The following is a 23,652-nucleotide window of genomic DNA, read 5'->3' as shown; positions in this document are numbered from 1 at the left end:
CATGAAATCAGAGGCAGTATGAAGTGAAAGTATAATCTCTAAGATTTCAGTTTTGTTCTCTTGGGTGACACCTATGGCGATGACTGAGATCCAAACAGTGTCAATGGGCTCACTATCAGATAGTGACTTTAAAAAAAGATAATTATGAAAATGTTTGATATTATAACTTTAAATCAGGATTCTGAGAATAAAGGCAGAATTCTGAAAATAAAGTCAGAAGTTTGAGATTGGGGGGAAATTGGGGGGAGATCCCAATTTCCCCCCGGGGATCATTAAAGTCTTTCTGATTCTGATTCTGATTAAAGTCAGAATTCTGAGGGGGGAAAAAGAAGCAGACTGTTGATGTCACTGATGATATTATCGATGGTGTACCGGAATTTGAATGTCTAGGGTCTCTAGATTTTTGTGATGTCAAAATCGGGTCACAAGCCAAAAAAGGTTGGGAACCCCTGGCCTAGCCACTAATCCTACCCACCCCTCGAATCCTGACTCTCTCTCTCTCTTCCTATCCCTACCTACAGTACGGCCATTTCCCCACTAAACTCACTAAACGTCTGACTGACAGACTGTCCATCTTATGACCCCGGCGGGACCACCGGTCCAGCGCAGTGGTAAAAACAGCACAGATTTTCCTTCAATTCGGTCTCATCCATTCACATGGCCGGAGCTGTACAGCATCAGAATTCTGAGAATCATAAAAACTCTAATTGGGATTAGACTATAATGGTTGAGGAGTGGGGGGAGGTGGGCTGTTGAAGCACAGGTATGTAAATATTGAACTTTTGGACAGACAGTGCAAGTATTTATTTCATATAAAAATAAGTATTTTATATAAAAATCACACCCAGGTATCGAAGTGCAGTTTTGTGCATAATCTGACCCGTGCGTGGGTCTGGGGGCGCACCCATCCGTGCTGTGTGTGCATGCATGCGTGTGTGTGCGTGTGCATGCATTACTGGCTTGTGCGTCTTTCGAGCCACTCTGTCCATAGCGTTCCAAAGTCTCGCCAATGAGGAAATTAATTTGCCATTCATTTCCAGACGCGTGTTAAACTGTGCATGAGTGCACGTGTGTGCGTGAACGTGTTGTGCGTGTGGCCGTGTGTGCATGTGTGTATTACCGAGGAAACGCTATCGTCCTCCACTCCTCGAGACATGACACATCTCTCTGTCTCTGCCCTGTGCCTCTGTCTGTCTGTCTGTGCAGACCGGGGAGTTGTCTCTGCCCTGTGCCTCTGTCTGTCTAGGCTCTTTCACACACAGATCGCGCAAAAATTGCAGTTTAGGAGTCCCGCAAAGCTCGCACCCTCGCCACAGAAATTGCTTTCACACAGAGCCAAGCAGCACGGCCACAATCCCGTGCTGTGGTGTACTTTCAGGTGAAATCCCCCGCGCCCGGATTGAAAGGCGAGCGGAGGGATTTCCAGCTCCTCCTAGCCCAAATGAATATTTGCATATGGTGTCCTACTAAAATTGGAACGATACACGACCGCACGCCAGTCTTCTCTGTATCGCTCCAATTCAGTAGGCTATACTAAAATTGGAACGATACACGACCGCCCGCATATCAAACAGCTGCAGCTCGTCGGGGGAATAGTATAGGCTATAAATGCACATGACTACTTAACGTTAGTAGTTTTTGTAAGGGAATGCACAGAGCTGATTTCGAGAGGGAATATCCTCAGACCAACTCGCCACAGACAGCTATAGCCCTCTGAAGCTTATTATTATATCCGTTAATTTTACCTACTAATGTCAACATCGTTTGAGCATAAAGCCTAACCGCACGGAGCATTCCTCCTGGCGCCCCTGCAGTCATGATTGTATAGGCTACTTTTTTTACTTTCACTCCTGCACTTTCTTGATACATTACATGAGGTGATTTCCCCTGTAATTTTTTTATGAATGAGCAGACCATTCGCACCTTTTCCGGCTCGCTGCGACGACGCTTTCAAATGGAGGCGGGTTGCCAGGTAACCCGGTGCTGTTACTACCTACCGTGGCGGGACAAAAGGCGTAAAACAATTATCCACCAACGCGCGTTCACGACTTTCACATCGGAGGCGTGAATCCTATTTTCCGTGCATTTTTTGGCTTTCAAGGCCGGTGTGAAAGAGCCTTCTGTCTGTGCAGACCGGGGAGTTGTCTCTGCCCTGTGCCTCCGTCTGTCTGTGCAGACCAGGGAGTTGTCTCTGCCCTGTGCCTCTGTCTGACTGTGCAGACCTGTGGGGTCGGGGTCCACACCTCCTTCACTTGTCACCTCAAGTCTTTCCAAAATCTCGCTGAACTCCCCACTGCTTAAAAACAACAACACTTGATTATGCTACACAAGCTGTATGTAATCATTTTATGGTCATTCCTTGTTCTTTTTGAAACTCTGAAGAACTAGCTTGTGACTAGAGTGTTCCTGACTGAAGTTAGCATTATACTAAAAGGGACACCGGGAAATTAAATTATATCCAACATGTCTTACCGTATTAACCGTGCTCTGAATCAAGTCTTACTGTATTAACTCTGTTCCGAATCCTTTTAAGAGAGCCCAGGCATTTGGGTCAAACCTAATGTCTCCCCCTCTCTCAAGCCGCACCGAGAGAGGGGGAGCAGCTTATGCCACAGCATAGCCACACTCTTCCTCATGAGCAGCCCTGCCCTCTTCCACTGCACAGGACCAACTAAGCAGGAGAGGTGGCTCCAGGGATGGCTTCCTGGTTGTCCCTGGTTGCAGGGTTTTTCCTGGCTCAAAACGAGGCGGAGGTGGTACTAGAGCCCGATCGATATGGGATTTCTGACACCAACACGATATGATTTTACTGTAGGGGGGGATGAACCCATTACCGATATGGCGGCTGATCGATATATTCAATCAAATTTTTGAGCTGGAAAAACCTGCTGCAACCTCCAGCAGAAACCTACAGTAAGGTACATGGAGCTGGTGTGTGCAACACCTATGCAACCTGTCTGTCCGTTAGCACAGCCTGTCAATCTGCTGTGTGTCCAGTCAGTGCCAGCTTCTCCTCTGTGTTATTGATTTACTCACCCAGCAGCACAAGCACATGTACATCTGTTGATTAATGCCCCACTTACAGTGGCCTATAAACACACTGAGCATTTTTTACATGTCTTGAAGGCCCACAAAGCACCATGTGTGTGTGTGTGTGTGTGTGTGTGTGTGTGTGTGTGTGTGTGTGGGTGTGTGTGTGTGTGTGTGTGTGTGTGGGTGTGTGTGTGTGTGTGGGTGTGTGTGTGTGTGTGTGTGTGTGTGTGTGTGTGTGTGGGTGTGTGTGTGTGTGTGTGTGTGTGTGTGTGTGTGTGTGTGTAACACTGTGTCGCTGAGAGCAGGCTGAAAATAGGTCAGCCTCACAGCTATCTCACACAATTTGTGACAGCAGATGAACTAATGTTCTGGTCAATGATTTATATAGCATCGGCTTGTCTTTGAATTATGGAGCAAACACTAGGGGGCGATACTTCTGCAAGACTCCGTGGAAATCTGACTCGAGGTCAGACCGCTCTATTTCACTTGGAGGGACAAACATTTTTCCCCACATGACGTGGAGTATTCGCAAGACAATTCACACCTTGTGATTATGCAATGACAATATAGACAGTTAAAGTCCCTGGAAACCAAAATCCACAAAAACCTTCTAACTATTAAATTTAGGGTCTTATGTGAGTAATTGTGTGTCTCAGAAAGTGGTTTACATTACTTTCAACCCTAACCCCAAAAATCGACACTTTTCTACAAGGTCTGGATTTCCATTTCCTCATTGAAGAGAGCGGTGCACGCGGTGCTAAAATGCATGATCTTATCACGTCATAAGATTTAATCGAATCACACACACGCATGCACGCACGCATGCGCGCACACACACACTGACACACACAGTAGCGCTGTGCACTCGCAGCGGCAGAGCAGAGATCTCTTCCTCTCTGTCAGTACGCTATGCGCGGAGCAACGCGCGAACACACACACACACACACCCCATCTCTCTTTCCTTCTCTCTCTCTCCGGAGAGAGAGGTCTCCTCCGAGAGAGAGAGAGAGAGAGAGAGAGAGAGAGAGCATGAAAAATCCTATTCATAAGCTTTGTTTGTTCCAGACACGGGCTCCCTGCTGAACTGAAAGCCCCTGGTGAAGTGGGCCGTTTCAGAAACACAGCATTGAGGCTCCTCACCAGCTACTGTTAGCCTGCTAAACCAGCCCGTCACGTGACGAGACGGTCTGGCCTCAAGGCCTGGGAGGGTGTTCAGCAGAAGCTGCAAAGCCAATCAGCGACTGCGCTGAGTGCCCTGTGATTGACAGCGCAAGTTGGCCAATCAGGAGCGGACGGACGTAGTTGATGACGTGAATACAGGCCGACGCTGTAGCAAACATGGCGGCTTCCGAAGTAACTAGCAGTAATGTGAACGTTAGCATAAACACAGCCATAAGTGAAGTTACTGCAGAAATAGACTCGATAACAACAATGAAACAAGAGCAAGAGTATGCGCTTGCGGAGTTTCTCGGCGGAAAAGACGTTTTCGCTATTCCACCGACTGGATTTGGCAAAAGTCTGATCTATCAACTTGCTAATGTTGCGTTTGTCTGTCAACGCAACTATGCCCGCCCATGCTCCCGACCCTGGTAAGGACTGGGTGAAGAGTTGGGGCCAGACCGTTTGGCAGAACCCAATGAAATGTGGGTTCACGTGACGGGCTGGTTTACCAGGCTAAGCTACTGTAACACCACATCATAAAACTCAATTGGGTTGGGTCTGTCCCTTAACTTTCTTTGAGGAACCAATTATTGTTCTTAGAAAGAAAATCGGAATCGGCCAAAATCGGTATCGGCAAGTCAGACCTCACATTTAATTTTGTTCTGCGGGACCGTCTGGCCAGAAGCTTCCACCCAGTGCTTGCGGGGGCGGGAGCGTGGGCAGGAGTAGTTGCGTTGACAGACAAAACTTGCGCTGTCAATCACAGGGCACTGAGCGCAGTCGCTGATTGGCTCGTCCACTTTGCAGTTTCTGCTAAAGTCCTCCCAGGGCTTCAGGCCATACGGTCCCACAGAACCAAATTAAATATTCAAGATTCAAGATTCAAGATTTATTAAGTGTCCCAAAAGGGCAAATTGGATTGCAAAAAGCGTATATGAGTTCACGTGAGCGGCTGCTTTACCACGCTAACGTTTTGAAGCCTTGAGGTTGGCATTTTCACCGTCACTCACCATCTTGGTTATTTGGAGCCAGAAGTGGAGTGAATTAGTTATATATTATGGTATATTATTATGTACTACATTGCATTTAGGATGGTTACCTTTTTCTTATTGACCTGTTACAGCACTGTAACTGTGGTTGTTTTAAATGTGCTTTATAAATAAAGTTTGAGTCGAGTCAAGTCGAGTTGAGAAGAGTCGCAGTCCTGCCTGCTATTGGTCCGTGTTCGACGAGCTGTGCGATCACTGGACAGGCAACCTGTCAATCACGCCCACAAAAATAGTATGCTTTATCGTCTATTTTACTCTAAATGGGACCATCATTTATTAAATGAATGAACATCAGGCTGTTTTGAAGAAGACTTGAAACTAGCGATTGAGACCATAAACTCACTGGGAAAGTGTTTACTGAGGTCATAAATCAATGCAGAGGTACGGCGATTCTTTTCATTCACTTCCATGTACCGTAAATTCCGGACTATAAGGTGCACCGGTGTATAAGCCGCACCTTCAAAGTTGACTATTTTTTTCTTATATAAGCCGCACCGGACTATAAGCCGCGGGTGTTTTAATGGTATTTTTTTTTTTTTTTTACAGTGCACACAGTGTCCGCGGTGTGGTGAAAAGAGGGCAAGAGAGGAAATTAAAACAGAAGTGGATTTATAGTTAGAAAGAGTGCTAAAGAAGAGAGAATTCCGTTTTTTATTTTTTTATTTTAGTTACTCACAGTACTATTGACCAGTCCAACTCAAAAGATATTCGGCAGTTTCACTTTGAGCTCTTGTTCCGCCGCTGTCCATCAATGGTTATGACGAGTCTCGCTGGGTACAGTACGCCAAAGCGATATCCATTGACTTTAACCTTTTCGATGATGCTGTTGTATGTTGCGCGTTTCTGTTGCACCAACGCGGAGAGGTCCTGCCGGACGAAAAAGTGCGTACCCTCCCAGGTGAGGGGCTTCTTCCCCGCAGCCTGGAGGATGAGTTGACGGTCGGGCCAGCGGAGTAGGCAGATGAAGATGGCCCTCGGTGGCAGGCCGGGGTCTGGACGTGGCCGAGGCGCCCGGTGTGCCCTGTCCACCTCTGGTGGTTTCTCGCCTTCCTTCAGGTCCAGGATGTAACACAGGATTTTGCCACGAAAGCGTCCATGTCACCAATCTCAGCTCCCTCTTTTACATTGATCAGGCGAATGTTATTTCTTTTACTCCTGCTGATTAAGTCATCAACCTGCGTGTGCAGGGTTTCGATTTGTTTTTGCATTTTATCCACTTTCGGACTCACTGTGTTGTTTTTGTCCTCCAGTGCGCTGATGCGCTTTTCCGCATTAGAAACTCTGTTCGCTTATTTTCTTTAGTGAGTGAGTGGATGGACTTCTGCACGTTTTCAAACTTGTTTTCAAGCTGCTCAAACCTCTGAGCGATGTCGGACTTAATCGATAGTGTTTCATGGAGTAAAAGTTTAGCCCAAGCCGTGTATCTCCAGCCTCCAGCAGGTGAGTCATTTCCTCATTCATGGCGGTGATTGCTTCGTCTTTTTCTTTCTGCTTACCTGTGTTGTGTTATGTTATGTTATGTTATGTTGTTAAAAGAGGGCAAGAGAGGAAATTAAAACAGAAGTGGATTTATAGTTAGAAAGAGTGCTAAAAAAGAGAGTTTTTTTTTTTTTTTTTGAAAAAATCCATAGATAAGCCGCACCGTTATATAAGCCGCAGGGGCCAAAAAAGGCCAAAAAACGGGAAAAAAGCCGCGGCTTATAGTCCGGAATTTACGGTAATCTGACTTATTTCGCAGTCAGTGGAGTCGCCCCCTGCAGGCCATTCAAAAGAATACAGGTTTAAGTTACTTCCACATTGGCTTTACAAACTGAGCTAAGAGCTAGCCTGGCCTTATTTCTTTTGTGTAGTAGCTTCTTAACTGCAGGCAACTAAGAAAGACTCTTTTCACACATACGGTACACACTCACTCACACGCACACACACACTCACTCACACGCACACACACACACACACACACACGCACGCACGCACACGCACACACACACACACACACACACACACACACACACTCGCTCGCTCGCTCACTCACTCACTCACTGTCATGCTGTACCTGCCTCCAGCTGGAGACAGAGAGAAATGGACGTGGATCGAGACACAACTCCAGAGAGCTGCTCAGATGTCATGAGGTCACAGGCAGCTTCCACACCTCTACACGGAGCACCCTGACCTTGTAATACCTGCCCTCTCCCCCAGGGCGCGCTACCCCGCAGGCCGAGCATTTGTCAAGAGTGGCCAGGGTTGTGGAAGGCACTCGCTGGAGGCCGGGGTATATGGGAGGGAGTAAAACATGAAATAGGGGTCTTTAGAGTGGCGGTCTAATTTCCCCGGGGGCTCCACACCTAACCCCAGAATGACTGCTGAATAGCACTGAGGGGAAGTAGAAGAGGGTGACTTAGTGATGGCTGATGCTGGATGAATGAATGGTGTGCGTCAGCGCCTCTGTGTTAGTCCATGGGCCAAGGCTCAAATTTTGACATATCGGTACCACCTGAGGTGACCGCACGATTTTGTTATTTTTGTCTTCCTACATGTCTCTAGTTTATATTTTGGTATGATAACCCTTCCGATTTGGTAGCTTAAGGATAGTTATCACTCTGTAAACAAACCTACCCCCAAAAAATGACAAAACCCTGATTTCATCATATCTCCTGAACCACACATGATAACGCAGAAAATGTGATGTCTACCCCTATGTTTTCATGGTCAGGGATTACAATGACACCCTATACAACATCATAAACTGTTCACATGAATAGTTAATGGTGAATTAGGTGGTGTTTTGGTGAATTCAGTGGTGTTTTGAGAAGGATACAATGCAATTAGTCCATGGGCCAATGGTGAAATCGGTACCACCTAAGGGGACCGCGCAATTTTTGTATTTTTGTCTTCCTACATGTCTCTAGTTTATATTTTGGTATGATAACCCTGCCAATCTGGTAGCTTATTGATAGTTATCACTCTGTAAAAAACCTTCTCCCATATAAATGACAAAACCCTGATTTCTGTGTATTAGTCCAGATGATATGTGAAAATCATGTTCACTTTTTCATAAAAGCATGAAACTTGGTACACATATAGGCTCTGTCTGTAACGCAAGGAAACGAGGAATTAAGGTGGCAATTCTAGGTAGGAAGTTGTCATTTTTATGTTTTAGGCTGTCTGAAACCAGTTTTATACAAAAGGTGACTGAATTTGCAACCTTTCCAGGTACCTATTTTGGCCCAATTCGTAAGGAACCATCAGTGGTACCTTTGGTGGGTTAGGGTATACCATGATGCATTGCGACCCTTCCAATCGACGAAGAAGAATGACGCTCTTCCCCCGGAATTTCCGTTAATGGCGGCGCCCAGAAAACCTACCGCATCAGAAAAAAGCTAAACAACTATTGGCTAAATAACGAACATCATCACTTTCTTTGGATTTTTATTTTAGCATGGTCAATAACGTCAACCATTACTTCATTTTACTGCGACAGTTTGTTATTAGGGTGTCTGAAAAGTCACTTTTGCGGGTCAGTAGGAAACGTCCTACTTGACTGCGATCTGGACAGCCTAGCAAGGTTCCTAACCAGGTTGCGCAGCAGCCAGCCAGGACTACAGTAACGTTAACGTAACTACGCAAGCAAGCCGAATAGCAGCATGGCAGACGACGGTGCGTTCACCTTCAAGTGTAAGTTGAGTTTAACTTTTTAACCGTGCTTTATTAAATGATTAGCTGTCATAACTTAGGTACTCGTTTGTTGGTGAATATGTAACGTTTCCTGTAACGTTATATCGATAGGAAGAAATCATTTAGGTAACGTTATGCACGTGTTGTTAACGTTAGCTACCAGTATGCAGTCATGTTTTGGATTTTTAGCTAGTGGCAGCGACCGTCCGTTTGCTGTTGACACTGGCAACTGATTTATTTTATAGGGACAAAACAAGATACAGCTAAGCTGATCAAGTCCAGGATGCAGCACAGCCAAGTTTTCACGGGGGGCAGGAATTCGGCCTGCGATGGATGGAAGTAAGTTACACACCTAGTACTGTTGTACTGTACAACAGTGAACACCACCGATTATTATGCTCTGGGTGAAGCTTTAGGAAGGACAGAATAGCCAGTAACGTTATGCCCATTTCTCCTGAAACTAGGGTTACTTGTCAACATATGCCATTTCTCCTTGCCATAGTAGACCTGAGTGTATAGCACACTAGCAACACCCACGTTGTAAGTTAAATCATTGGTTTTACTACATTTATGTGATATTCTGTTTGTGTTTTGTGTATGTGTGTGTTTTGCAGACAAGTACTTGCTGAGATTGGGCTGGAGGGTAAAGTTGATTGGAAAACTGCCCACAAGAAATGGGACAACCTGAAGACCCATTACAAGGTATTCATTGTATAGAGCAGTTGTTCTCAAATGGGGGTCCGGGGACCCCCAGGGGTCCGTGGCACTTTGCAAGGGGGTCCGCGAAAAAGTTTTCAGGAAAATAAAAATAAAAACGTTTTTGTTGTTGCAAAAGCTTCATAGTTCAACGGAAATATGTTATGCTTTAAATCTAAAATGGTTCAAATGATTACATTCTAATCTAACAAACCTATCAATTTAAAAGTCGAGCACGTTACCGTGGAAACAATAAAGCTTAGCCCAAAATCACAAATCAGAATGAGGGGGTCCCCGGTATATTTTCTATCTTGTAAGGGGTCCTTGGCTGAAAAACATTTGAGAACCTCTGGTATAGAGCATTAGCCACAGGCCACCCTATGTCAGTACTGCAACGCAAGTGTCTTTTGTTTACTTTATGCACTGTTGTCTAGAAACTGAAGGATCCACCAACCGGTAGTGGTACGGACCGTGGTGAAGCCACACCGGCCACCTGGCCTTGGTACACCCTGATGGACCAGGCCCTGGGGAAGAAGCATTCGATTACGCCTGCGGTGGTCCGGGCCACGTTGCCATTGGAGGGTGTGCCAAAGCCAGCAGCTGGACAGGAGAAAGGCGATGGAGCACAGGAGGAGGAGGCGGAGGCTGGAGGGTCAGGAGGTGGAGAGAGAGAGGCAGGAGAGCCAGAAAGACCACAAGAAATGGCCCCGGCCCCAGCACAGAGGAAGCGGCGTCGCCTCGCCGATCTGATTGAGGAGGAGATGGAGCGTGAACGAGAGAGGCAGGCGCAGAGGAGGAGGGATGAGGCAGAGCGATCCGATAGACTCTTCTCTATCCTAGAGAGATTTATGGATAGGCGTTGAGCATTTTCTTTCTAACTTATTTTTAGTTTAAAGGAGAATATTTAATCCAGAAGTGTTGGTACACAGGTAACCTCAGGTTTACATACAATGTACAACTTCAAATACAATAAGAGACACGGGCAGGAAAAACGCAACGCGTTTCAACCTCACTGGGTCTTCGTCAGCCTTCAGCCTGATGAAGACCCAGTGAGGTTGAAACGTGTTGCGTTTTCCTGCCCGTGTCTCTTATTGTATTTGAAGTTGTACATTGTATGTAAACCTGAGGTTACCTGTGTACCAACACTTCTGGATTAAATATTCTCCCTAAAAAGTAACCAGTAAGCTCCTTTTTCCACTTTTGATTCTATGTTGACTTTGAGCTTGCTTGCTGCCACTTTCTCTGCTCCTAGTTTAAAGGAGAACAATGCTGATTTATTTTGCACATGATCTCAGACATCTGAAAACTGCAAACAGTTTTGCAGGCATTCATTTAGGTTGACATTTATTGAGAGTTGGTCTGTGTTCATTTGTGGAGGCAGTGAAGTCATTCATGGACAAATGACATCACTCACTTGAACTCAAATTAACTTTAAAATCTGTCAAACTAAATGAATGCCTGCAAAATTGTTTAGAGTTTTCAGACATTTGTGAGATCATGTGCAAAATAAATCAGCATGGTTTTTCAGTGAAGTTCTCATTTGCATTTTGTTTCATAAACAATGCAGATTGATCTCACACATATCTGACAACTGTAACCAATTCTGCATGCATTTATTTAGACAGTTATTGAGAGTTGATCTGTGTTAAGTTGTGGAGGCAGTGTTGTCATTAATGACATCACTCAACTTAACTCAAAATCAACTGTCAATAACTGTCAAATGAATGCCTGTGAAACGGTTTAGTTTTCAGATATTTGTGAGATCTTGTGCAAAATAAATCAGCATGGTTTTTCAGTGAAGTTCTCATTTGCATTTTGTTTCATAAACAATGCAGATTGATCTTGCACATGATCTCACACATATCTGACAACTGTAACCAATTCTGCATGCATTTATTTAGACAGTTATTGAGAGCTGATCTGTGTTAAGTTGTGGAGGCAGTGTTGTCATTAATGACATCACTCAACTTAACTCAAAATCAACTCTCAATAACTGTCAAATGAATGCCTGTGAAACAGTTTAGTTTTCAGATATTTGTGAGATCATGTGCAAAATCATTCAACCTTTTTTTTTCCTCTCTGAAGGTCTCGTTTAAGATGATTTCATGTTGGTCTTTTGACCTTTTACTTAGGTTGAATCAACCCAGTTCTGTATCTACAAATGTGTGATTTTTCACCCAAGCCTTGTTTTTGTAGTACCGTAAATTCCGGACTATAAGCCGCGGCTTTTTCCCCGTTTTTTGGCCCCTGCGGCTTATATAACGGTGCGTCTTATCTATGGATTTTTTCAGGAAAAAAAAAAAAAAAAAAAAAAAAATCTCTCTTTTTTAGCACTCTTTCTAACTATAAATCCACTTCTGTTTTAATTTCCTCTCTTGCCCTCTTTTCACCACACCGCGGACACTGTGTGCACTGTAAAAATAAACAACGGTGGTGTTGTGTTATGTTGTTTTGTTGAAATGTTGTAATACGGTAAATGGGAGCTTCCTCAAACAGCCATCTCTTCCCGACAATCCCCTCTGTGCGTGACCACTTACATATGGTAATTACGGTAAGCAAACGGCCACTCGGGCAACAACTCCCTCCCCCGACTACCAGGAGAAAATCACAAACTTCGGCGAATTCACACAAAGGAAGATCAAGGAATATTCACAACAAGACGAGCAGTAGAAGCAACACTCTCACTTACCATGGGGAAGGTACGCAGAAATTCACACGAGGCAGCTTTCAAGTTGAAAGCAGTCAATCTCGCATTAAAAGAGAGCAGCCGCCGATCAAACAGAGCAGCCGCGCGTAACCTGGGCAAAAGGGACTGTCCGTCCGGGGGAGAACTACTGAACAACTCCCTCCCGACTATCAGGAGAAAATCACAAACTTCGGCGAATTCACACAAAGGAAGATCACGGAATATTATAGGAGTGTGAAAACATCCACCATTACCAACGGGTTCCAAAACGCTGGACTGCTGCGGGATGAAGAGGATGACGCCACGGGGACTGCCCCCTAGTCCGATACCTCACGAGTCCGATACCTCACGAGTCCGACACCTCATGGTTTTGGGTTAGGGTCTGGGGGAGGTTAGGTTTAGGCGTGGGGGTGGGAGAGGTTAGGTTTTGGGTTAGGGTCTGGGGGATGTTAGGTTTAGGCGTGGGGGTGGGAGAGGTTAGGTTTTGGGTTAGGGTCTGGGGGAAGTTAGCCTCTTTTTTCGGACTCGTGAGGTGTCGGACTCGTGAGGTATCGGACTCGTGCCATGGCACCTGAAGGAGAGAGGAGAGTGGTTGACGAAGCCACCCTGAACCTGTTCGTTTCCGACACTGAAGATGAGGACTTTGGTGGTTTCAGTACGCAGGAAGAAGAGGAAGACGAGGATTAGTGACTTGACTTCTCTGGTTACAGGTTTGCTGCACATATACGGTAGCCTATTGTTGTGTGATTTTGTCTGGGGATTAGTGACCTGACTTTTGTTTTGTTTTGTTGAAATGTTAATAAATGGGAGCTTCCCCAAACAGCGATCTCTTTCCCGACATTCCTCTCTGTGCACGAACCCTTTCATATGGTAATTAAACATCAAAACACCCGCGGCTTATAGTCCGGTGCGGCTTATAGAAGAAAAAAATAGTCAATTTTGGTCCCGCGGCTTATACACCGGTGCGTCTTATAGTCCGGAATTTACGGTAGTTCAATAGCTTAGCAGTTGAAAAATTTCAGATATGACAAACTTAGTCTGTTTAAAATGAAAGAAAATACTGTTGAAATAAGTTAGACAAGGACCTAACTGTATTGTTTTCTACCATGTTTTGGAAAATAAACACGTTTTGTTAAACCAGCAAATTGCTCAATTTCAAATATTACAGCAAACTGAAACTCAAATATTGCAACTGATTAAATCATGTTTATTATACAACCCATTTACAAACTATTTACAACAAATTTAATAAGAATTACTATTTACAATAATACAAGGTCACCTGTGGTTTGTATCCAAACTGAGGAGAACAGAGAGGCAGAGCCTCTAGCCAGCAGCTCAACTGAACAGATGAAAACATAAGCTGATGGAGAGGACTGTGGAGTATCAGAACCAGCCAGGATCTTAGATCCAGCTAGTAATTTACAACCAACTCGTGATGACAAGACTTCAGACTCTTCTGAACCGGAGACTGAACACAGTGATGAAGAATGGATGGAAACTAGTGAACCTTATTCAGGTTTAGACTCACAGAAAAACAGTGAAGTTCTTAGGAAGAAACACGTCAGCTGCTCAGATTGTGGTAACATTTTTTGTGATAAAGCACAGTTGAAAAGACACATAATAGTAACAACAAATTTAGGAGAATTAGCAACACAAACAAGTGAGGGGGTACTACTCGCATGGCAAAACAGCTCAAGGGGTACACAAAACAAAAAACCCTCAACTGAAAATGGGTTCTCAGTGCCGTGCGTAGCCATGTCCACCGACCACACCCTGGAGAGCGCTAACTTGTGCTGACAGACGGTCACGCAGGCCGTTCCCGTTCATCTCTCCGGCGACTTGTGCCTCGCCCTCGTCATCATCTTCAGCAGGGTCTGGCACATCTTCCTCCTCCATGACGTCACCCACTCCCAGGCAGATGTTGTGCAGCGTGGCGCATGCCATGATGACATCAGGAACAAAGGTGGAGTGTACCTTAGAGTGAAAGCAAAGATTAATTCAAGGATAATGTAGTATTTTCTTTGAATTTGCTCACTTGCTGCTGTCATTCTCACAGTTTGTCAGCAATGAAAAAGAAAATTACCTCCAGGGCCTGCAGGAAGATGGCTCTCCACCGGGTCTTCATCATTCCAAAGGCTCGCTCGATGATGCTGCGAGCCCTGGCATGGTGGGTGTTGAAGCGCTCCCTCTCTACACCTCTGACAGGTCTCCTGAAAGTAGGGATGCACCGATATGAACATTTTGGCTGATACCGATATTAACATTGCTGTTATAGCCGATATTTACGATCTATATAAAAACACATTTCCATGATAATCAAATTTGGTATATACCGGTACTGAAAAAACATGTAAACACTGATTTTGAAAAAGTAATGCATGTCTTTATTTGAAAAACATTTTGGAAAAGCCCATAAATCATAGATTTCCTGCATTATTTCCTCTCAATGTGAAAAGTTTTTTACGATAACAGATATTAACCTCTGACCGATACTGATTTGTAAAAAAAAAAACATCGGCTGATATCGATATGATTGCCGATATCGTGTACCTGAAAGGAGTTATAAGGGCCAGTGGTCGCTCCAAACAGGGGTAGCCACTGTCCCCGAGGAGGAAAGTGCCAGGGGGAGGGTAGGCAGAGCGGTAGATGGGACTTCGCCGCAGCACCCTTGCATCATGGACCGACCCCGGTGATCCCACATAGAGGTCCATGAACCGCCCCCTGCTGTCACACACCGCCTGCAGCTGGATGGAACAAAACATCTTTCTGTTCCTGTACAGGGGTTAAAGCAAGAAACACAAGAAAATATTATTATTATTATTTTTATTATTATATCAAACTAAATGAACGACTTCAAAGCAGTTTACAGTTTTCTGATATAATACTGATGTTCTAATGATACAAAGCTGGTTGAAAATGGGCGGAGTGTTCCTTTAAGCCTTGCCTGTAGCATTGCGCGTCCTCTTCTCCAGGAGCCTTGATCCTAACATGACAGCCGTCAATCGCCCCACGGGCATTCCTGAACACTGGGTGCCTGGCCAGGCGAGCGAAGCCATCGCCGACTGCCCTGTGCTCCTCCTCCGTCTGTGGCAGACGGATCACCTGAGGGGCAACGCTGAGGAGTTCCCCCGCCATCCGGTGGACCAGCAGGTGGACTGTGGAGCGCGGGATGTCAAAAGCCCTGGATGTCACCCTATAGGTACAGATGGAGATTGAGACTGTCACGCGATAAAAGCAATATGTTACGAATGTATTATCGACTCGTCTTTCCACCAGATAATAGAAAAGTATTGATAGTGGTATCGATAAAGACTCACAGATCTTTAAGCCATTGAATTGAATTTATTTGCCACAATATGCAAGATTACATACGAGGAATTTGTCTTAGTGTTCAGTATGCCCGAAAATGTAATTAATATCAGTAAAAATTTACTACCCCATCCTTACCTGTAGGACGCACCAGCTGCCAGCCAAAAGAGGAAGACCAGCACTTCCAGCTCTGGTCCCCAGCCATGGTGCCGCTGAGGGTCCATTGTTTGGAGGAGGGCTGTGATGGACAGGATTCATACAGCTTTATACGAATAAAATTCAAGAACTAAAATAAAATATTTCCCAATCTTTCAACACTTTGTACGAACCCTGGATGGAGCCTCGGTGGAGCCGGAAGTCTGGACGTGTGTCCTCCCCGTCAAAGTATATGCGCAGAAGGGGCACGTGCATGTTAAGCCGGCAGTAGGTGGTCAAGATCTCCTGTTGGGGGAGGTGTACATTTTAAAACTGATGAAATCTGTTGAAAGTTTAAGCCGTTTATGTCAACCAATAATTTATTTGCCATATGCATACACATTTATTTATTTCCTATGATAAAAATGGGCCATGTGATTTTAAATGTCTATTTATGGTATTATCTTATTCTATAAAGAGTGACATATTAACCAAAGTATACAGTGGTGAACATTTAACCATCTCAATGTTAAATGTTTAATCAATTACTGTACCCATCTGTCTTCAATTGTATTAAATCCTAATACCTCAATTTACCAATCTGTGTTATAATTTATTAAACTGTGATTGATCTGAATTGAATTGAATCATGTAAACTATCTTGGTCGCTATCAGTCATGTGGGAATGGTGTGGGATGTGGTTCACCTATAGATAGCATCCTAGTTCGTCTTTGAGACATTTTACCCGCTAAATATGTGTTGGTGCAATGGCCTATACCCTGGGCACAAGTCAATAGCATACCGGTACTAACTTCACCACACCAGAGCATTCCAGCATCTGATACCAACTAGCGTGAATCAGTAAGCCACACAAACGAATGAATGAAAATGAGTGAAACACGTCCACACCGCACTTGTGCTTGTCAACAAAATGTAGCCTACACATTTAACCGTTACAAAAGGTGACATGTTGGTCAAGTATTGGCAATCATATTTTTTCTTTAAATTTCCTTATAAAGTTAGCTAGCAACTTCGCTAACTAACGCTAACACGTTAGCGTCATGCTAATGCTAGGCCTACCTCGTTTCGGTCTGTAGATGCAAGTGCTGCCCAACGCCTCAAACGTATCATCCTCACTCTGTCCTCTTCGGCCTCTTCCTCCGCCTGGTCATTGAAATAAAAATGAATAATAATACAAATAAAAATAAAAAGTATCTCCTCTTCTTCCATGGTAAGTGTGTGTGACAGTCTGGAACCCGCCAAGTCTTTTCAAGTCAACGCTGTTCTTCAGGAACCAGTGAACCCGTCTTCTTCTTCTTTTTCATTCAAGTTTCCGGCAGTGTAGACGTTACTAGGCGTATCACTGCCCTCTACAGGACAAGGATAAAACTGCTACCTTAAACCGTTAGGCTGTCTGAAACTAGTTATTTTTCAGTCACCTATTATTAAAATTAGCTACCTAATTAACCAGGTACCTATTCAGGTATCAGGTGATATTCAGTTTCCTTGCGTTACAGACAGAGCCATAGTTTGGGGCCCCGTAAATCTTCAGAAATTAAGCCATCACAAAAATGCCTCGCGGTGGCCATTTTAATTCCGCCATAAGTGAATTATGTAGTTTGCATCATATCTCCTGAACCACACATGATAACACAGAAAAGGTGATGTCTATCCCTATGTTTTCATGGTCAAGGATTACAATGATACCATATAGAACATCATAAACTGTTAAAGTAACTAATCAATGGTGAATTTAATGACGTGAGAAGGAAATCACAGTTTCTGATAACTGATGCTATAACCTCAATTCCATGACCACTCTCTGGCTAAGATTTTTTGATGATTAATTTGACTTCTATGGGCCTTTTGTTAAAATAGCCCCCAGGCCCCTCCCAAACATCCTCCGACTTTCTGCCAGATGGCCAAATCCAAGATGGCCACTGGTACAATCTTGAAAAATTTACTTTTGAACCAGAGCACCTAGAATAATGTATGAAGACACTTTTCGGTGTAAGTCAACCACAAAGAAACTGATTCTGACATCAGTTTAACATTCTGTCATAATTTTGACCCACAATTCCAAGATGGCTGCCATCCAGTAGTGTGAAAACTTAACTTTTGAATGGCAACATATACGTATGTGGTGTTTGGGGTTTACCATTTTTAGAGTAAGGACGGAGATTAACAATGGTGAATTATAGCTATTTTAATTGCAAATCCATGCCTACCAAACATGGTTTAGTAATGACAATTATTGTGTTTTGAGGGTAATTTCATAATTATGTTAGTCTCGCTGGCCAGCCTCCCCTCCCTACCGGGAGAGGAGTCTGGCGCCACGGAAACAGGCAACTGGGATAAGCCCTCCCCTGCTCTACAGCTGCTCCCCATTGGAGCGACTGTTTCAGTGGGTGTCGGATGTCTGCTCCCGGCTTATTACAAACTCTGTCATTGGCTCCGACCACGTCAATCAGAGCAGCTTCCGCTCCCTCCTCCCTGTGTGTCGCTGTAAATAGTGCCCTGCCGCCTCAGTGAAAACAACAATGCTAACTAGCTAGCAAGCTAACGGCAGAAACCTACACGCTAGGTCGTTGCTACACGCTGAAAAGGGCAATTTGGATTGTTGGAAACTATTTTCCAAGGGCACTGCCGCTAAGCGCCGCCCATCGCAATCCCACTATGGAGACCTGCGTGGGAGGGGAGGCTGGCCAGCGAGACTATGGGAAAGGTGAAGGTGAATAGCCTATGTCCATTGTCCAACAAGTTTTCTCAATTAATTTCCCTCTTTGCGATGTGATAAAAGTTTCTCAGTGAGTTATAGTTGATTGCATTGCCTCACTGAATTATCTGCTAATATCCAATTTTAGCAGCAGAATTTGATGTCCTGGCGTGGGCACGTCCGCGTGTAATGACATATCCAAAAGGAATTTTAATCTGCGCTGCGCTGCACAGCATAGAGATTATGGTGCGCTCAAGCGCAGCAGAGTATTTAGCGCGTAAGAGGTGCTTTTTTTTGTGTGTAAGAGGTGCTGCCCCGTATTCTGAGCAGAAACGGCTGATTGTGGCACGCCTATGTCCAGTAAAATTATAACAGGCATGCGCTTGTGCACGCCCCCAATTTGCATTGCGCGCGGCGTACTGCTTTTGCGAAGATAGGGCCCCCAGGACTTGCAAGAATCTGGTCAACTTCTCCTCTGCAGCATGGGCTGATTTTAAGTCTGCAATGAGTGGATGCGAAAAGGAGCAAAAACACCAGACGCTGAAGTGACTAAGCATCTGGAAGCGCAGCCAGTTTCATTTTGGTGCACTTGTTAGCACATTAGACCGTTCAGTCAGACCAGCCGTGATGCGGCCGGCTCGCCCCATGCAGAGATTGTTTCGGCGTCTGATCTATTTTTGTGTGAGACCCGCGGGTGATTGTGTGAAGCCAGATAGGAAGTCAGTACAAGTGGTCACCGGCGTGGAGCAAAGCAGTGCGTCTGGTGAATGGCCAGGGTCCTGCTCGAGCTGAATTTACACACAGCGGCACTTCGCGTCTGCAGCATCACAATCATCTTCCACCCTCCTCCCTGCATGCATGCTCCAACCCGCTCTGACTGACTGGTGGCGACCATTTATGGATTTCGTTTCCACTCCCTCCGTGTCAAATCTGTCTATCTCAAATGCCTGTGCCACTATGAAACAACAACATCAACAATGCTAGCTCGTTGCTACATGCTGAAAACGGTTGGATCTGGATTGTGCAATAAAGCAGGCCTGCTTGATACGTTTGGTGGATAGTTGTAAAGGTGAACGGAGCCTTTTTCCCCTATACCAGGGTGGAGGTATTAGCAGCCAGACTCTGCCATTGTAGGGAGGGAGTCTGACAAGCGAGACTACCCGGGAAGGAACTCAAGGTAGGAGCTGCTGAGATGGAGTGGAGCGCTCCAAGGCAGTGATTGACCTGGTTGTGGTCAACTTGTAAACCTCCACAAGTTGCTGGAACATTGTGTTTTTGATGAATGTGTGGCCTTATTCAACTCCAACATCACATACAGGAAGACGCAGAAGAGCAAGCACATCTAGAAGAAGCTCTATCTCCAATCTGTAGGGCTGCAATAACCCTACATGACTCTCGTTGACATGGGCATGATCTAGATGATGGCAACTCCATCAGCAATTGGATCGGCAGACACAAGATGGCACCCCATACAAGTGGTCGGACTATGTCCACAAGGTGTCATCCATCATCCTTGTCCGCCATGGTGATGTTGACATATCATGTGTGATCGACCGGTATGACACAGCATACTTGGCTAAAGATGATGAGCGGACTCTGATGATTCAGAATGTATAGCTACAGCTAATAAAAATAGCTTATTTTAGTTATCTTGTCATACATTCATTAAATATTTTAATGCAAGAAATCCTGGAGGTAGTTGGTACAGCAGTACCAAGGTAAAATGGGTGTTGACATTAACATATTTTCAGTGAACATAATTCTGAAATGACTCCCAAAACATCCACCATTGTTAATCTCCTTCCTTGTGGTAAACCCCAAACGCACAGTATACCTTCCCATTCAAAAGTTACATTTCCACAATACTGGATGGCAGCCATCTTGGAATTCTGGGTCAAAACTATGCCATAATGTCAAACTGATGTCAGAATCGGATTCCTCGTGGTTGACTTACACCGAAAAGTGTCTTCATATATTATTCTATGTGCTCTGGTTCAAAAGTAAATTTTTTAACATGGCGCCAGTGGCCATCTTGGATTTGGCCATCTGGCAAGGAAAATCCCAGGATCCTTAGGAGGGACCTGGGCGCTATTTTAACAAAAGGTCTATATAAGTCAAATCACTCATCAAAACATCTTAGCCAGAGAATGGTCATGGCTTTGAAGTTATAGCATCGGTTATCAGATACTGTCATTTCCTTCTCACAACGTCATCAAATTCACCATTGATTAGTCACTTTAACAGTTTATGATGTTCTATATGGTATCATTGTAATCCTTGACCATGAAAACATTGGGATAGACATCACCTTTTCTGTGTTAGCATGTGTGGTTCAGGAGATATGATGCAAACTACATAATTTGCTTATGGCAGAATTAAAATGGCCGCCACAAGGCATTTTTGCGATGGCTCAATTTCTGAAAGTGTACAGGGCCCCAAACTATAAGCGTACCAAGTTTCATGCTTTTACGAAAAAGGGAACATCATTTTCACATATCATCTGGACTAATACACAGAAATCAGGGTTTTGTCATTTATATGGGGGTAGGTTTGTTTACAGAGTGATAACTATCCTTAAGCTACCAAATCAGCAGGGTTATCATACCAAAATATAAACTAGAGACATGTAGGAAGACAAAAATAACAAAATCGTGCGGTCACCTCAGGTGGTACCGATTTTTGCCTTGGCCCATGGACTATGTGGCCCGGAGCCCCTAAGCAAGAACATACAATTAGCAATCAGGGAACAGTCTATATGGGGTCAAATGAGCAAACCTCAAACGTGAACTGCCCAAATACAGACAGCACATAAAATGCCCGACCAGGGAGAGAAAAAAATACTGTCTGGTTCATCTTATCCTCACCTTATTTGCCTAGAGGCAAAAACTAAAATCTGACAAACCTGTTGTCAAGACTGTGAAAAGATAGGAAAGTAGCAGCTACAGGACTGTCTGACACCGTGACATCTTACATCACTCTCTGTGAGGACATGTGTGTGCCAACCAAAACCTTCCGCACATACTAAAATAAACTGTGCTTCACTGCCAAACTCGGGCAGCTTCGCCAGGCCAAGGAGGAGGCATCCAGAAGTGAGGATAGACAACGCTCCCTGTATAAAACGGCAAACTTTCGTTGCGTTCGGGCCTTCCGTTCACATGTCAACGACATACTTGGGGAATGAAAATGCAAAAAAGTGAAACCAGGTCCCAGAGTGCAATTATTTGATAACATGAAGGGGAAGGTGTCTGTGCTCAAGGCCATGAGAGCAGTACCTGGTGACCTGGTTATATGCATTGGAGAGGAGGGATAACAGAGGCAGTGAGGGGTTTCTTCCTGGCTCTATACAACCAGAGGAAGTCGACATCTCTCACAATTGTGAGTAACCTCAGAGTGTAATGGTTTGTGATTTAACATTTATGTTACAATGAAAATTAATGTTATTTCAGTTACTTCGAATACATCAGTTATCTGTCCAATCCAATCGATTCAGCGTCCTCTACTTTGAAATTGATTGAAACATCATCAAAATCGGCCCACCGGGAGTTGAAATATGGCCACTTCTGGCTTAAATGGCCATTTTGAATTTTGAAAATGTCATAAATTGATTCAGCATCCAATAACCCCCAAAACCACTCCAATATTGTCCAAATCGGCCAAGCAGTTGCTGAAATATTGTCCATATAGGTTTGCTAATTAATGCTGAAAGTGATTATGCTAATTATGCTAATTCCTCAACATAATGCAAGTTTCTGTCACTAGCGTAGCCAGACTTGGCAGACTTTCTTGGGTGTGCCACAGAAAGACAGGGTGTGCCAGGGGGCGAACTATTTGGTGGTGACCGCCACCCAAAAAATGGAGCCTTTTCAAGCCAGATTTAGAGGAATATGAAGATAGGACCATATGACCATAACCATCAATGTTTGCTCCTTTTCGCACTCATTATTAGCAGATAGAAGCAGTCAATAAAATTGTATTTTTCGGCAACATGTAAAACCACTTTGGAATCTCAAAAAAGTCTCACCTACTTTTTCCAAAGAGTGTTCTAGTCGGGAAAGAACGCAAGTTTGGTTGGCATGCAGGTTTGTCTACTGCAGAGAGATCTGTAGCGTTAGTGTCCTGCACAAGCCACCGGTGTGTTTTTGGTTGCGTCCCCCGCTGTTATTAACGTAACGCTAATTGTTTCGGCTGCATCATCTTCATCATCGTCTGTCTCTCCACTGTCCACCACCAATACAGGTGCGGAAACGGGTGCACTACAAGCCACACTTGTTGAGGGGGAGGCAGACGAGTCATCTTCTTCCTCGTCAATGCGACGTTTCTTGCCTTTGTGGAAGAAGCTTAAAAGCGAGCTCTGTTTCATGTCTTCTTGATTTGGTGCTGCGGCTGCATTGTTTACTTTACTAGACAGCGTAGCTAGTTTCCCATGATGCTCTGGGGCACAGAGGCATAGCGGACAGTCGGACACTTACGCATGACAGGCTGTGCATGACAGCTGATGTGTTTTGCAGACAAACAAACAAAAAAAATCCCCCCCCCCCTTTTTTTTGGGGTGTGCCAGCTGCCAGTGTGGGTGGCACTGGCACACCCAGGCACACCCGTAGCTACGCCATTGGTTTCTATATGCTGGGGACCCACACTGTACATTTCTAACATAAAACTTTGGGGTACTCAACATTCACAATAGGGCTCTATAGGCTGGCAAGTAGACTACAGGTATATTGGCTGTGTCTTTGCTGGCTGTACCACTTTTAAAGTAATTGGGCTAGACAGTTCAGCCAGGCTGGACAGCAGAGGGAGTGGGTGGCAGAGGTGCTACATTGGAGTCAACTGTTAATTAAGATTGATCCAAAGCCCTGGTGGCTGCAGTGCAGTATGGGACAGTGCTACCCCATAAATCTTTGAAGCGAGTGTACTGCCACCTTCTGCCTACACCCCTCCCCCCCCGCTCTTCCCTCCCTCCCAGTAGCCCCCGCCCACTCTATAGCCCTTTTTACAGCCTATTCAAGGCTCTTAGACGGCCTATTCAAGGCTCTTAGACAGCCTATTCAAGGCTCTTTACAGCCTATTCAAGGCTCTTAGACGGCCTATTCAAGGCTCTTAGACAGCCTATTCAAGGCTCTTAGACAGCCTATTCAAGGCTCTTAGACGGCCTATTCAAGGCTCTTTACAGCCTATTCAAGGCTCTTAGACGG

The 23,652-nt window shown here is 44.7% G+C and overlaps 2 protein-coding genes across 2 annotated transcripts in view; both read right to left on the bottom strand.

Moving 5' to 3' along the window:
* Positions 1 to 23,652, bottom strand: part of large1 (LARGE xylosyl- and glucuronyltransferase 1) — a gene marked incomplete at both ends in the record, with an annotated part of 128,979 nt that overhangs the window by 38,581 nt on the left and 66,746 nt on the right. The gene's annotated exons all lie outside the window — the stretch shown is intronic.
* LOC310789929 (putative nuclease HARBI1) lies at positions 14,038 to 15,063 on the bottom strand (the record flags this gene model as incomplete). The annotated part of the gene is made up of 3 exons (XM_083651651.1): positions 14,851 to 15,063; positions 14,384 to 14,510; positions 14,038 to 14,274 (listed from the first exon to the last, which is right to left on the bottom strand). The coding sequence occupies exons 1-3, from the start codon at positions 15,060 to 15,062 to the stop codon at positions 14,038 to 14,040; spliced, it is 576 nt and encodes a 191-aa protein (XP_083507777.1). The 5' UTR covers position 15,063.

The sequence above is a fragment of the Poromitra crassiceps genome (assembly GCF_964638095.1).
Source record: "Poromitra crassiceps genome assembly, chromosome: 2".
NCBI classification, from domain to species: domain Eukaryota; kingdom Metazoa; phylum Chordata; class Actinopteri; order Beryciformes; family Melamphaidae; genus Poromitra; species Poromitra crassiceps.
This window is presented reverse-complemented; position numbering and strand designations above follow the sequence as displayed.